The sequence below is a fragment of the Poecilia formosa genome, unplaced genomic scaffold (assembly GCF_000485575.1).
Source record: "Poecilia formosa unplaced genomic scaffold, Poecilia_formosa-5.1.2 Scaffold40, whole genome shotgun sequence".
Lineage (NCBI taxonomy): Eukaryota > Metazoa > Chordata > Actinopteri > Cyprinodontiformes > Poeciliidae > Poecilia > Poecilia formosa.
In genome coordinates this window covers 931,074-947,504 of record NW_006799979.1, presented here as the reverse complement: position 1 = coordinate 947,504, position 16,431 = coordinate 931,074, and the positions used below count along the sequence as shown (strand labels likewise).

The following is a 16,431-nucleotide window of genomic DNA, read 5'->3' as shown; positions in this document are numbered from 1 at the left end:
TGCTGCCCCTTTAAAAACACACGTTCAAGGAGAAATCAAAATGAAACCTGTAATAAGTGACGTCTCCTTTCCACCGTAAGAACTCCTTCCTCCTCTCCTCGTGCGGCAGGACGCGATTAGAGAGAAATTCTTTCTAGCAGCCCAGGTTTTCCTGCGCCGCAGCTTATTTGGCCACATCAGTTTCAAACTGCGTCGCTCGGCCGTGGGCCTGGATGAGAGCCCTGTGTAAACACACTGTCAGGCGGGATTCTTCCAAATCTCTTGTGCACAGACCATATCACTTAAAGAGCAGAGCGCTGTAGGCGGACGTAGTCATGGACACACACCTCGCTTGGCTAGCGGCCTGTAGAAACAAGCCGCAGTTCATCATCGTCTGTCAAACCCTACGAGATTGCGACCTTTGAACAGTATCGGCAAGCAGCAAGAGGCGAGAACAATCTAGCACCTCTGCAAGGCAAGAGAGAAAAGTGTGGTGGACGACCTACTTATAACTCAGCTGGAATAAATTGCATTTTTTTTCCCCCCCGAATAAACCAAATCAATTGGAAATATCACTTTGCGCACACGAATTTGCAGCTGTTCGCTCTAATGAGGTAACAGCACAAAATAATGAAATGTTACAATAATACACACACACACACACAATGGAGAGAGATTTGCCATGAGATTTAAAAGGTAACAGAACATTGCAGATGAAATGACAAGGCCATAGAATGCATTAAGCTATATAAAGATGGTCAGAGAATGAAAAATGCTCTGAAGATGGAACGGGGGAGGGGGGAGAAATGTGGAAACTGGAGGAGAGATAAATATAAATGTGAGCCAGGCAACAGAGTGAAGGTAGAAGTGAGGATGAGGATGGGTGCAGTTATACTAATATTGAAATCAGAATCGGGTTTTATTGGCCAGGATTGTGTGTGTAACCAAGGAATTAGATTTTGGAATTTGAGTGTTCAACGAAAAACAGACATTGTAACCAAAACATCGACTTTAGAGGAAATAAAATAAAGGATAAAAGGAATAGTACGTGCATGTTTCTAAAGTTACACTTTCAACCATACTTTAGCTGTAGCATAACTTCCATGACACTAAAGCAGCTAAGCCTCAAAAAACAAATATAGTTTGCTTATTTTACACTTGCATTGCTCCAAAAGCCCCAGAAGCCTCGATCACTTCCAGTCAAAAATGACGCCATCTACTTCAACCCAAAACAACGCAGGTACCCCGGTGTTTGAATCCAAGGTAGCATTTCAAAAACATGGAAAATGTCAAGGCAAAATCTATTATTTACATCTACAAGTGACGCTTGCAGATAAAGGAAGATGGAGATTGGCGCTGTTAAAGACACACCAACACTATGCAAAGTGGAAGGGCAGGCAGTGCGAGAAAATCGCTCCAGTCAGCCATGATGGAGTGTGTGAGCAGGAAGGAGAGCTGCTGACGGTATGAAGTGACATAACTCAGATGACTTGGCTCGTTTTATAATTCATGGCCGAGCGTCTGCCTGATTGGAGCCTTTATACGTCATGACAGCGTCGCCTGCTGCACTGACCTTTTGCCGTTTGTTTGTGCTTGATGGTTTCAGCCATTATTTTTAATTACAGGTTCTGTGGCGCCTGTAGAAGATGCATGGAAGTACTTTAAAGTGGCTTACCAACGTTTGTGTTGCTGATCAACGCAAAGCTGCAGAAACTGCACACCTCAGTTGAATTCGCTTGGCATTTACAGAGTGAATAACCGTGTTCCCTTAAATTGCCAGATCCGAATGTTTCCTTTATAGTCGGGTAATCGAATTAGCTTTTAGCAAAAAATAAAAAAGCTTTGTTGTTTCTAAGAGCACCAGACTACAAATACTTGGAAACGTGTGTGCGCGTGTAACAGGTGTAGAATGAATCACGACAGGAATCAGGATTTGCATTGATTTATTCCTGTTTAGAACAAAAACATATTCAGCAGCAGCTCCTGGCTCTGGCTCTCCCACACACACCTTTACCATCCAAACGAACGAAAATAAAATAACCACGGTAAACTGAATAAATGCAAAAAACGTGGGAATTAAATACCCAGAACAGTGCTGTGCTAAACATCAGAAAGTTAACCAACTATTTACAACTTATGAGTTGAACAGCATACGTTTTCTTTTTACATTTTTAATATTTTAATATACAAGCAGAAGACAACTCTGTGCGCTTACTTGTCCACAGCGCAGCTTGGCCCGAACTGAGGAGGGCAGCAGGAACACACAGGATGTGACACGGAGACAGGAAACAAGAAAATAAAAGCTTCTCCACCAAAATAAAATACAATTCAAAAACCAAGGAAAAACTAATATGGGGATGGATTTGGGGCCACATTAGGATCCAAAATAAAACAGTATAAAACAGAAATAAGTGCAAAGGTGACAGCAATCATGTAAATTCAACAAGGTGTTTTGAGAAGGTTCATCAAAAAAATGAAAAAATTAAAATTAACTCAGCTACACGCGTGCGTACGTGTGTGCGTGTGTGTATGTGTGCAAGGTAAAAGCTAGGATACCCTGGAAGAAATGGTTTCCATTTTTTAAAGTGCAAATGTGGGCTCTTGCAAAAACTAGGAGGCACAGTCAGATGCCAAGTTTGGTGGAAAACTGTCCACGTTGTCCTCACTTAAGTGTGCAAACATTTGTTTTGGTCTGCTTTGGTTTGCTCAGGGGAATTGAATCGCATCGGTATCTTTTTTATTTTTTTATTTTTTGTAGTAGACGGAAGTGGATGACTGGAATGAAATCAATGGGAGATCACTGCTCTCCTTGGGATTCACCCAATCATGGCGTTTCACTGAAGCAGCATGGAGCCTCATTTACTTGTTGGTTTGAGCCTTTTCTAAATGGAACAGAAACGGGAGTGGGGGGGAGGTTTTGGGGTGCTGGCTTTTTTTATCGAGCTGGAAAAGTAATTTGAATTTTATGTTTCAGCACCTCTTGCATTTAATCACAGTCAATATCCACACTCTGAGAGAGCTGATCAGGATGGCTGTAGCTCATGTCCCGAGGAAGTGATTAGACTCTGATACTGACATTACACAGACGTGTTGGGCAGTCGGGTCACAAATTATTTACCTGACATTTATTTGAGTTGACTGATGAGGTTTTTCAAGATGTCAGGCCAATGTTAGGGTGGTATAACGACGGCAAATGTAGATGTACAAGTGGGTTTTTTTTTCATTGTGAATCTGTTTTGCACAAAGAATTGGAACATTGTACCATCGTTGCATTTTTTTAATTTTTTAATTTTTTTTTTTTTTTGTTGCTTTTTGGTTTTGTTTTCGCTTGACTGTGTGTTTCATTAAACTCATCACAGATTTGACATCTCACTGTAAGCAATCAGCTTCACCCACCGGCAAACAACTCCCCTGTTTCCATGGTTATTAAACCAAACAGGCTTTGCAGAAATGCCAGCAGAAATCACTCAGCAGTGGAAACCAACATGGAAAAACCTTTTGAGAATCACAACATTTGAAAAGTGGATATCATTTGTGGGAGTTTATTGGGGGGATTTTTTGTTGTTTTTCTTTTTTCATCTGAACCTTCGGCTTTTCTGACAACCACACCGCAAAGTTCACATCTGCACTTACCCGTTTGTGCTGTGTCCTTGATTCTTTCGGCTTTGAGAAATAAATAAAAATAAAAAATAAAAAATAGGCTCTAAATGAACTCTGTTTCTTCCTGCCAGGTGAGGATGACGACGACGAGGAGTGCGGGGAGGAGAAACTGCCGTCGTGCTTTGACTACGTCATGCACTTCCTCACCGTCTTCTGGAAGGTTCTGTTCGCCTTCGTCCCGCCCACCGATTACTGGAGCGGCTGGGCCTGCTTCGTCGTGTCCATCTGCATGATCGGACTGCTCACTGCCGTCATCGGTGAGCGCAAAGTCCCAATGAAGTAGTTCACCGCACAGGTGCATCGTGATTAAAAAAACAAAAAGAAAGACAAGAAACTCGTTCATAGAATTTTTATTTCAAGTGCTAATATCTGTTCACTTTAATAATCATCTTGCACAGTGTCACCACGGTCTATAAAGCAAGTATTGGCACGTTTTGCAGCGTGCCAATACAGGTGCAAAGTCCTATATGAAGTGTGATAAATTTTCTCAGTAGATCGCTCTGCTGACTTTGGGCTTGATAAAGTGGACCAACAGCAGCAGATGTCATGATGCCCCAAATATTGACTGCATCTGTAAACTTTCTACTGGACCTCAAGAAACGTGGATTCTATTTTTCTCCACTCTCAGAGTCTTAGTAGTTTCTAAATGAAATCTAGAATAATGCCATCTGCAATGGGACATTTGCAAATCTTTGAACTTTGCTTAACCAATCGTCAGAAGGCTGCACTTACCCTTGTTGCTACCTTGTTTTTTGACATACTTTTTTCTTCCACCCAACTTTCCATTTATACGTTTAACATGTACAGGCCAGCTAACTCCTTCACTTGACAGCTGTCAAGTCAAAATTCTTGATATTTTGTTGGCCCATCAATACTCATAGTGATTCTGTGTAAAAAAAAATATTAGGTTAGTTACTAGTTGTAAACCGTAATTATCAGACTAGATCCACATAAAACTTTGAAATATATTTCTACAATTGAATAAAATCTATATTGTATGACTTTCACTTTTTAAGCTGAAGTTAATTCACTTTTGCACAAGTGAATAAATTCATATTTCTACATTTCATTTGTTTACGTTGACCAGGTTGCCATTTTAAGCTTCATGCAGTGCGACGTTTAGCATTTCCTGTCTAAATGACATCACTGTGATGCACTTCCTATGATATTTTGCAGGGGATCTGGCTTCTCACTTTGGCTGCACCGTGGGCCTCAAGGACTCCGTCACTGCGGTCGTATTTGTGGCGCTGGGAACGTCTGTGCCAGGTGAGAGCATGTTCATGTTCTGAGTATTGTGACGCTTTAGTAAGGGGATTGATGTTTTTTTTTTTTGTTTTTTTTTTCTCAATTTTACAAAAACTAAAGCTTAATTCTCCAAAATGGTGAAACAACAGTTTTACAAGCAACAAGCAAATATCTCAGCACTTATCATCGGGCGTTTTTAAACGTTTTGTCCTTGTGGTTTACATTTGCATTCACCCACAAGGCAGAGGCAGAAAAATGTTTTCTAAGCACCAACATTCTCCTACCAAGCAGATCCTTGTGGGCCACAGAAATCTCATTTAAGTTCACCGAATTCCCTGCTGAGCCTGGAAAGCTCCGAGTTAATCCGCGCCAGGTCAGAATGACTTCCAAACATCGTTTCCGTCAAGTAAAAACACATTGATCCAAAACAAATGGTCTCCAGAAGTTGTTTGTGAGCATCTAAGCTTTTTTATAAACAAAAGTAGATTTTCTTTTTTCAACTTAATGTTTTACTAATTCTTGATAGCATTTCCGTTAATTAAAAATGAATGTGCAAGGCTCCTCAAGTCACTAAATTTAATGCTGCACATAGTTGCACTAAGCGTCGGGATTCTTGCAGCATAATAACCTTGAGGAATAATGTAGTTGCTTGTTGACGTCACAGTATTAGAAAGAAAAAAAAAAGCTTTTAATGAAACTAAAAAAACAAAAAAAAACAGCAGTTCTGACTAATGATTATTACAGGTATATCTGAAGTTGAAATATTTACTTTAAAATAAAAAAATTAAATAAATCCCTGCTACTTTTATTGTACATCTTGAAATGCTTGTTGCGCATAAAGTTATGTTTTTGCTGCGGTCCGCTGCTTAACAGACTCTCCTTCATTTGAGCTTGCTGATTCAGTGTGCGGCAACAGGTGGGGGAGGGTTCAGTGCTTCGTAACCCTGTGCTCCACTGAGGTGGAAAAATAAAACTCCTGGCACTTTCTTCGAAATATTAACTGTAGGAACATGATGTTTAAAAAAAAGTTTATCAGTCATTTGAATAACTCGATGTTGGTAGCTTTTCCAAGTCCCTCTGAAATAGGCATCACTGTTTCTTTTTTTCCCAAAATGCTCATTATAAACTTCCACTGTTGGATTTTCCATCAGCTTAATCAAATCTTTTCTCCCCTTTTTCATTTGGCATTTAGCTCCATAAAGTCATTATGAGCAAAATTTCCTCTGGTCAGCAATTTTAGGTATAGATGTGTGTTAATCAGTGACCCCCCTCAGGGATCATTCTGTCGGCATTTTCACATTTATCATTACCAGGAACTTTCGTTATTAGACCTTCTTCCTTTCATTTATAATACGGAGTAAAAGTTTTTCTACACAGTTCAGTTCAACTGTTTCCATGACGGCGATTACGGCCAACAGAAACATGGTTGATGGATAGACATTTGAAGCTCCGTTCACCCTAACAGGAAGTTAAAGTGCTTTTCATGCGATTACATATTATACTGCAAATGCCAAACGAGCAAAGAACCGACACGTTTACCTGCAAACCACGTAACCCGACAAATGCCAACACAACTTGTTGTATTGCGAGCACAGCGTTTTGGTATCGCAGCCCCATTCGTCAAGTTGCACTCAGGTGGTCTGTCCTCCTATTCGGGGGGTGAAGGTAATGTGCTGTGTGTATCCTACACACATGTACACACACCCAGAGAAAAATGCACACCTGCCAACAGCCGCGTTCACAGACCAATACATCAGCTAGGAGACGCCAGAAAGTCGACTGCAAACAGATGTGCACACGGTCTGCAGAGTTTCAGAACACGAATAAAAAGTGCTATCGCCTTCTCGAGGCCTCCAACCCGGTTATGAGAACCTCCCTGGCTTCTCTGACACACACACACACACACACACACACACACACACACACACACACACAAACAAGCTCACACACATTGACATGGAGAAACTGAGCCCTGGTGCTGTGGCCATTAAAGTTAATAAAACCTATCCTGTGCTGCGGTTTCAAGATGATTAACCTCGTGTATCACAGTTAGCTCAGATGATGCGCATAAACAGGCGCAGAGCTGAGGAAAAGGAGAGAGAGAGTTGAGAGGGATGGTAACTTGAATGGGTTTGGACTTGGCAAAAGCCTCGTTTGCAATAATTAGTTTAGGGCTAAACAGTGTTTGAAAGGGGCAGTATGCATTCAGAAAATAGAGGCGAGTAATGAGGCAAGAGAATATCACAATTCTCATAGAATTATAGCTCTTAAAAAAAAACATTTACGTCGAGAAACATTTCTCAACCGATTTTGATGTGACTGTTTCTATCAATTCAGAAAATGCAATTTGATTTAAAAGTTAGATTATACCAAAACTGCCAGGGCAGTGCACTTGCTACATAACAGCAGAGCATATTCCATCATAAGTCTTCTGCACCAGTTTATCGGTGACATAATATCGGCATTATTGTCATCCTTATTTCAGCAGTGGCAGTGGTATTGCTAATGTTTTTTGTAGCTACACACCGTCACTTCGCCTCATCAATAACCAGCAAATCCTCTGCAATACATTATTTTTGTCAGGTGCAAACTGCATTCTGTAACCCCAGATGTACTAAATATACTCAGATTGCTGCATTACAATAAGCAGAGAGGATACTGCAAAATTCATCCATCATTCCTTTTCTCTATTAGTTAACCCCCACACCCCCGACCCTCCAAAATGCAAAAGGAAAAAATAACACAAGCCGAAAAGAAAAAAAAAACCCAACCAGCTTGAGCACGTCATCACTCCCAAGCCTCCTCCTTCCAATTTAGGAGACAACAGGGAAAAGATGACCAGGGAGAGAGAGTCAGGAGACGTAGGCAAGGGGTGAACGGCGAGGTAGAGGAGGAAAAAGGGCAGGACGTTCTCCGGGGAGACGTACTGTCACAGAAGGAGCCGCAGCGTCAAAGCCGCTTTGCACAAACATGCAGTGAGCTACTGAACACACAGGCACCCACACACACTCCCACTCAAATCAGGCTCGCGGAGCACTTGCAAGAGCAACTGAAGCACACACTCGCAAGCCTTTGCCAGCTGGTGGAGGCATGGCATTAGATTGGACCCAGGTGGCCTCGTTCACAAAACACACAAGCGCTGTTTATGCGGCCACTTCTCTCCTAGAACTCACACACGTGCGGGCTTATGGTACATCGGACTTGACGCAAACAGAGCCACGGTTGGGCCAAACTGGAATGTCTCTGAAAGCATCGAGGTGCATTGGGAGGCAGGGCTGGTTTTGTCTTTGCCGGACTATTTTAGTACGTTGTCTTGACCCTCGCTTTCCGCTTGCAAGCTGTCCTTCCGGCCATTCTTTTTCCATCCCATTGCAAATGCCAACTTGGCCGTCGCTGCCAGGAAGCTCTTATTCATCTTCTGTTCCTTCACCTCTCTGCTTTTACGTCGCCTTTCTCTCTTCGCTCTGCCTCGGCCGGATAAAAACAAGATGGAAACTCCTGCAACAATGGCGCGCGGCTGGCTAATTAGTGAGAGAAAAAGAGTGCTGACTGGCTATTTGTTCACCCAAAAAGCCTATTGTCAAGATTTGGCAGCGCCTTCACATATTCTGTCAGTAAAGTAATAAAGAGCGTTTCCCCCTCAGAGCTTTTGTTGCTCGGCAGACATGAAGCTAGGAGGAGGGTTTGTGGGGAGATGCTCTTTAGCCACCCGGCCAAAAGTTGTCTATGAAAATGGAGATTCATCCCTCTAAATTATTGATTAGGGGAATAAATCCCTTCTCACCCGGACAGCCAACACGGCTACAAGACTGTGGTGTCCTAATTTAATCTTTGCTCTTTGAATTTGGAAATTGGCTCTGCAGGCTTACCTGAATTATCACTACAGAACTAAAGCTAAAGCTAAGCTGCGGTGACTTCATCGTATCATGCAGTGTGTGTTGGTGTATGTAAAAACATGATGTATGTGGGACTAAACACATAAAGCTTGAAGCTCTCTAACATATATAAGGCTTGTGTATTTTCATGTGCCTGGCTTCGTGTGGCGCTCGTATATTAGGATGAAGGGTGTGAAATTCAGTGTTGGACTGTGTCAAGGTGGGGTTTGGTACTTTGTCAGTGATATTAGTGTTTTTATTGTTTTCTTTACCCCTCATAATGATCGTTTGAACACCTTAGGAGGAAAGTTCAGTGGTCTTGTTCCTCTGCAGACTGGAGGAAATTTGGAGAATCGTAAAATTTGATTTGCCATTTTCTGGGTTATAAGTATGAAAAAAGAAAATGAGAATATGGACAAACATTTCCATTTTTCAGACTTTATTTGTTGCCCTTTTGCTTAAATTTGTCCTTCTTACATTCTGACCTTTCTAACTCCCTTCATTGCTTCTTTATATCCTTCCAATTTTATTATCTGCCTTATTTCAGTCCGTCGTGTTCTCACTTTTTGTTCCTTCATGTCTTTCTTTTTTTTCTCACATTATTCCGTCATTCATTACCTGCCTTCCTTCCTAGTCTACCTCTTTCTTCCTCCCCTTTGCCTCCTTTTCTCTTTCTTTCTTTCTTCCTTTCTTTCTTTCTTTCTTTCTTTCTTTTGAATTCTTCCATTGCCATCTAAAAATCTCAAAGAATTTTAGAAAAAGCGTGAAAATAATAGTATTTTTGTAGTTTTAAACACAAGCCTTTTGATTGTGACCTAAACCAAAGTTTATATGGCCACTATTATTACAGTAAAACTGCCAAAAAATTAAAATGGAAAAAGTGGCATGGTGAGTTTTCTCCAATCTGTTTCACTTTTATTCTTTCTCTCCACACAGATACATTTGCCAGTAAAGTTGCAGCCATACAAGATCAGTATGCAGACGCCTCCATTGGCAACGTGACAGGCTCCAATGCCGTCAATGTGTTCCTGGGCATCGGGGTGAGTACGGAGCCAATTTCAATGTTTCTCTTTGCTGTTTTTGCCTTTTCATCGACACTTTTCCAAAACCTAAGTGTGCTCCACATCACTGAGTTTGTGTCTGCCCCCCTTCTGGCAGGTGGCGTGGTCCATTGCTGCCATCTACCACAACAGCAAGGGCCACGAGTTTAAGGTCGACCCCGGCACTCTGGCTTTCTCCGTCACACTCTTCACCATATTTGCCTTCATCTGCGTCGCCACCCTGATGTACCGGCGGCGGCCGGAGATCGGCGGGGAGCTTGGTGGGCCCCGGACTGCGAAGGTCCTGACCACCATGCTGTTCTTCAGCCTGTGGCTTCTCTACATTCTCTTCTCCTCACTGGAGGCCTATTGCCACATCCAAGGCTTTTAAGAGAGCGAGCGGAAGATCCCGAAGAGAAGGGTGGGACAGAGGAACCGGAAGGATAGAAGAAAGGGAAAATAAAGGAACGGATTCTTGGAAATTTAAGGTTGTCTTATTGATCTATTACTCCCTCCCTTTGTGCAATACGTTAAATGACAAATGAATGGATGTATGTACAGGTGAAGGACTTTCAGGTGCACTCAAGCATCTAAAAACGCGGTGAAAGGAAGCAAAGGCGCGCGGAAGGACATCATACTTGAGAATTATAGCCACTACAGAAATTACTCAACTGACGGCAAAAAGGAATATAAAAAAAAAACATTTCTCCCCTTACCCCACAAATCCTCACGCATCAAGCTGTCTTGACCAAATTCATGTTTAAACTCATAAGACAAACTTACTGACATGCACAGATGTGAAAAATGTCTTTTCTCCCAGATGAATCAGACATATTCCAAATATTCAGCCCGATCATCAGTGCTCCAAGTGTGTTGATGTGGCCTAAATGGAAGACCTCCTCAAGTCGGAGCAATGATTCTCTTGTTGTCCAGCTCCAAAATAAAATGTCAGTGCGAGCGCAACACACAGTAAGAACAAACCGGATTCTCGGCCACATCCAAGTATCGACAACAATCTGTGTGTCTGCAGGAGTAGGAGGGTGTGTTTATGTGCTTAGGCGCGGTAGGACGATGGTAAACTACTGTGAAAAAAAAAAGCCTCTTGTTTTTGCTGTTGCTGCATTAAGACAAAAATGCTATTGTACTTGAGGTCCTCTTGACTCTCGCGGCTTGTAGAAAATGCTGAATTGGGAATTTCTGTTCTGGGAGGGGCCCGTTCCGTGTGGCGAAACTTTGATCATCGCCGGGGTGGCACGTGTAAATACTCTGAGGCGGACGCACGTTTCAACTCGATTGATTTCGTTCTGAATGTCTTGGTTAATGCTGCACGCCTCAGCCCCCTCCACCCCCTCGAAGGGCCCTTCGTTCTTGTTGCTTTATACTGTAGATGTAGATGGTTTAAGGTCCTTTCTCAATCAAAGTTGGTGGTGGGGGTTAATGTGCTTTTACCTTTAATAAGGCCATGTCTGAGAAGACACGCTGGCCACTCTACCGTTAAAAACTGTTAGAGAAACCATAGTCGTCGCATTAATATCAAAGTTAATCTTTATTGTTTTTTGTTGTTGTTTTTTTTAACACTGTGGGAACGTCTTATTTTTCCCACAGCTGAGATTTCCACAACCATATTTCAGTGAAATCATTGAAAATCATACATGCAAATATCTGCAAAACCTGATGGACTTTCTGTCAGATCTGTTCGACACGGTTTGACTCTCTAAAACAAGTTTGGACAACATCCCGTCTCCTAAGCAACCCGGTGCCGGTTGTTCGGTGAACCGTTTGAATACTTCTAATATCAAGGGCTTTGTTACAACAAAATACTAATTCCTGATTCTGGCTTTTGGTTTAATCATTCTTTGAACAGATGTACATTGGTCAACGGCGAGGGCAATGTAACACATGATGATGAACTTTGTTGACTCTTACTTGATAGAACTTTGCTTCAGAGGAGAAAGTATTGAGTCTAGTACTAAGAAGTGCTTGATTATTGTCTCGATTTGCTCAGATAAAAATCACATCCCTACTTGAGTCCTGTCCCATTTCGACTAACGCTGTTGGTCTTTCTTTAAGCTACGTCAACTCATAACACGGCATAGCTCCCTTCAGTCTGAATCACAACGGAGTTTAACTACAAGGCAGTTGCCATTTTTTTCATAAGTGTCTATTTTGTAAGACCAAATATTTAGTCCAAACATAAAAGCCAGTTGATGAGAGAGAGAAAAATAGGATAATGCACAATTTTAATAACCAGGTTGTTGCCTTGCAAAGGTGATGATGGGCCTAAATGATTTCAGTGTGTTGTTTATATGTTCAGACTGTTGAACATAAGACCTTTATGTCTCTGATTCACTGGTAAAATTCTAAAAGAAAAAAAAAAAGTCCAGTTTTACTTAATAACGTAGGACCCAAATGGTTGTCCTATAAATTCTGTGATTACTTTGACTAAATTTAAAACTTGCCACACTTCTAAGGAAGCTAAGAGAAGAATTTCATTGTCTGATTGCAGAGAGGCAGTGGTCCAAATGACAAAAAAAAAAAGAAAAGAAAATTACATTAAAACATTAGTTTTACTGTCCGTTCATTCTACCTACCTGACTTTGCAAAACTAATCAAAACTCATCCAAAACCAGACATTAAAACGGTGAACATACCCTCCGAGATGTTGGTGTTAAACTTTACATCAACAGGAGGAAACAAAGGAGCCCAAAATATTAATAAGCCTAATTTGACTGTGAGAAGTTTAGACTCAGACTGTTATTTTATTTATTCAGCTACAACCATAAGGATCTCAGCGTACACACACTTGTACTATAGCACTACTGTATGCAACTTAATTGGCAAGTATTTCCCATGTGAGATGTTTTTTTTGTTTTTTTACTTGATGTACAATAAACAGTATTTTAAATTTTATCTGTAAAATAATTAGTCTGGACTAGATGTAAACCGTTGTAAACTTAGCAGTAATTTTGTCGAAGACCATTGTCGATGCCAGTGAGAGTCGAGCAGAGGCCTTCATTGGATGTAAATCCAGAGAATTTTGAAGGACATTATAAATGTTCTAAGTTTTATAAAACAACTGAGTAGAGTTGTAGACAATTAGCTGATAGTAGAGGACGTTTGATCGGATAAAGATCCAACAACCTGGCTCAAGACAGCCATTTGCGTTGCTAATGAAACAAAATGGCAGAGGAAAAAAACCCCAACTCTGGAATATGAAAAGCTCTGTATTAGACAGCAGTTGTCGTATGAAGCCTTTGGAGTGGCAGTTTACCCCTATTTTGCCAAAGGGACATCTTTCTATCAGAAATATTTGTAACCCATCCAGTAAATGGTTTTCTAATCAACATCTCTTTCCAAAAAACACCAAATATACTATCACCTTTCTTTAAGGAGCTATAGGAAATGGGTGTTGTTTAAACCTTTCTAGGTCAATTTTTATGTATTTGTCTCTTCACTGGCATGAAGCTGAAGGTTTATACACTGTAAACAACTTAAAATGAAGTTATGCTAGCACGTGCAAAAAAAAAAAAAAATGTAAGAAGCTGCATTAACTTTAAATGACTTCAAAACATGAATTTTCTTAGATGTTCCAGAAAGTCTACAGGAATGAAGCACTTGCAACAATGCAGTTTTTTCTTTTTTTTTTTTTTTTTTGCATTCAGACCATCAGTTGCACAATTTTACCAGAAGCAAACGTTTTTCTTTCGCTAAAAGGCGAGCGTTCTCTCTTGCAACACCAGCATTGTTGCACACGGTTTCTATATGCCTACCTTGACTGGCGGCCTTGGCTAACGTGAAGCTAAAGGGAGCGGTTCTCACCATCAGAACCAAGGTGGGGAAGCTAATTTACTGGCTAAATGTTTAGCGGCAACCAGCAAGTCTGCTAGTCATGACTGTAAATACAAAACAGGCAGTTGTTTTTTTCTTTTTTTTTTAATTCTTTAGCCTATTTTTCTTAGCAAATAATTGCAATAGCTCTCGAGTTAGCTTCTTGGCTTGGGCCTGCGAGTAAGAAGTCTAGAACACAAAACAAAAGCAATGATGGATTAAACAAATGAGCTGTAGACTGCAGTCATTTTTGGGTGTTTTTTTGCTGTTCAATAGTAAGATTTTAATATGAAGGAAAAACCTTGCACTGCTTCATGTTGCCAAGTGAAACGGCTACAGAACCGTTTCGCTAGCAGAGTTGCTTTTGCTGTAAACAGATTTTTTTTTTGTTCTGACTGATTTACACAGTAATTACAATGTTCTTGTAAAAAAAAAAAAATAACAATAATAATCCAGTGGTGTTGAATCAGTTGTTAACCATTAATAATGTTGCTACTAATGTAAAAGTTGATATGTCTCTGTTGCCTAATTTACTCCTTAACTGACCGACTGTCTGACAGACTGAGAAATAAATAAATGCAACACTGGACAGTCAAAGGAACGAGGGGAAAGGAAGGACGGAATGACGGACACCCCCTCTGGTACGAGATGAGCAAAGAAATGTACTGCTGGGATTTAAGTAAAAAAAGGAAAAGAAAGTTACCAAGAGTTATTGTCTACCTTTAAAGCAACATTTAACAAATAAAATTACAGGATGCTAACAAAGAGAAGACAGAATGAAAAAAAAAATATGTGGAGGACGAAGTTGAAAATAAAAATAAATAAATAATGAAGTTACAGCCATACATTGATTTCTGGGCCAGTGAGACAATGGACTCCTTCTGCCCAGCATGTGTATTGTTATGAAGTCTTATCTGTCCTCGTGTGTTTTCATTCCCTTACCCTTTCTTTCTTTCTAAATGTCCTGCCAAAAGTAACCAAACACAGGCAGTAATCTTTGTTAAACTTCCTCCCCTGAAAAGCCACCGTTTCGCCCGCCCTCCGTCTCTCCCTATGCCAAGTTTTCCATGTTTTGGAATGTCGATGTGCTACTTGTTGACACTGTGCATGAATGATGACATGCCTGTACATAGTTATAGAGAATCGTATCCCATTCCTGTGGTGTTTGACGGGAAGAAGTCTGAATGTTGTACAGATTTGGATCTTTCCGTTGATCTTCTTCTTGGTTACGGTTTGGTGTAGAGCTAACATTTTAATTTTTTTTGTTGTTGATTCAAACAAAGCTGCAGAGTCTGAATTAATTGCACATTATCGTTAACCGAGATTTATGTTTCAAAAAAGAAAAAGGCAATATCTGCTGTTATTGAATGAGAGAGGAGATAGCGGAGTTATATATCTTAAATCTATATGACAGTTGCATGGGTTATTTGTAAAAAATAAAAATAAAAAATCTTTGGAAAAAAAAAAGCAGAAAATGGGAGGGGGCGGGGGAAATACATGGCTTGCTACTTTTAATACCATGGCTGTATTCTGACCAATGAAGAATACTGTATGTACATCTAAATGTTATTTTGTCTTTAAAGAAATCATATTGTGTATATACTGTACAGTGTTACCAGTGGGATGACCTATATGGCCATACGCTAACCATAGAGAATTAATTCAACATATTTATTTAAAAGGAAGAACACTCGCTACACTCAAGAATGACATATATTGCCTTTTTGGAGAAGTTAAAAACTTGTCTTTCTCTCTGCCTTGTCTCTCCTTTCCATAAATTCAGATTTTTCTTTTCTAGATGGGTTTGTTTTCCTTAACTCTACCAACTCGTTTGTTTCCTGTGCCCTTTGTTTTCCTGTTGTTTTTTTTTTGTGTTTTTTTTTTTAAAGTCGAGCGGTTGCCGTCGATTTCAGGCCGCATCGCGTTTTCCGTCAATCTTTTTGGCGTACTGTATGCCTGGCTGCTTTCCATACTGACTCAACAGTGTCTCCATGCTGACTCCCATCCACCTGATTTTCTGTCTTGTACCTCTTTATCTAGTTACGCACAACATATCTGCATGTGTCCTCAATGGTCTTTCCGTCTCAAAGAATCGCTCGTCTGTATTTAAGTCCCCCATCTGTCTTGTTTTGAACCATCTGTTAGACTTCTTGGTTACTAAAGCCCTTTGCGTTCACATTTCATTTTTAATCCTTCAAATCACATTTTTCTTTAATTCACTCTGCCTGTCCTCCTTTTACCTCTAACACGGTGTAGTCGGAGAACTTCACATTTGCTGATTTGGTGTGTGTGTTTGTTTGGTTTGTTTTTTTTTTCTTTTCTTTTTGGGAAAATGGAACAATAACACAAGTTAGGTTTGCAATAATCGTTTTTTTTTTCTTGTTTTATAATTATATGCCTCGTTTCTTTGTTGGCATGTACGTGTGTTTTTAATTTTTAACACCAATGGGTCAGGCAGAAAGTTGTTCTGTATGTGTGTCGCCACTAACTGTGACTGCTCTCCATGGTACTTCTGATAAGTCCAGTAAAATAAAGTTTGGGATACCCAGTTTCAAAGACAGCTTGTGTCCACTGCCTTTCTAAAGTGTGTCCAGTTTTGCTGATTTGAAATTGTTTTAACCGGTAGCCACAGTGGGGACCAAACAAAGGTCACACCAGCTCTTTTGCAGAGAAGACAAAAGTGCGGTCAGTGTCATCTGTTTTAATCTCACGCAACACGATAAGTACAAATGTAGAAAACTCACACCCCATTTAATCTGATGTTCTTTCAAAAGAAATGTTGAATATATGAATATCTGATCTTT

At 40.4% G+C, this 16,431-nt stretch overlaps 1 protein-coding gene across 3 annotated transcripts in view; it reads left to right on the top strand.

The window, feature by feature from the left end:
- slc8a1b (solute carrier family 8 member 1b) overlaps positions 1-16,186 on the top strand; it is a 162,081-nt gene extending 145,895 nt beyond the window's left edge. For all 3 annotated transcript variants that reach the window (XM_007551113.2, XM_016670974.1, XM_016670975.1), the window contains 4 exons: positions 3,711-3,896; positions 4,816-4,905; positions 9,696-9,799; positions 9,918-16,186. In XM_007551113.2, coding sequence (XP_007551175.1) covers positions 3,711-3,896; positions 4,816-4,905; positions 9,696-9,799; positions 9,918-10,190 — 653 coding nt within the window. In that variant the 3' untranslated portion in view covers positions 10,191-16,186. The remainder of the gene's footprint in view (positions 1-3,710; positions 3,897-4,815; positions 4,906-9,695; positions 9,800-9,917) is intronic.
- Positions 16,187-16,431: the final 245 nt, after the last annotated feature.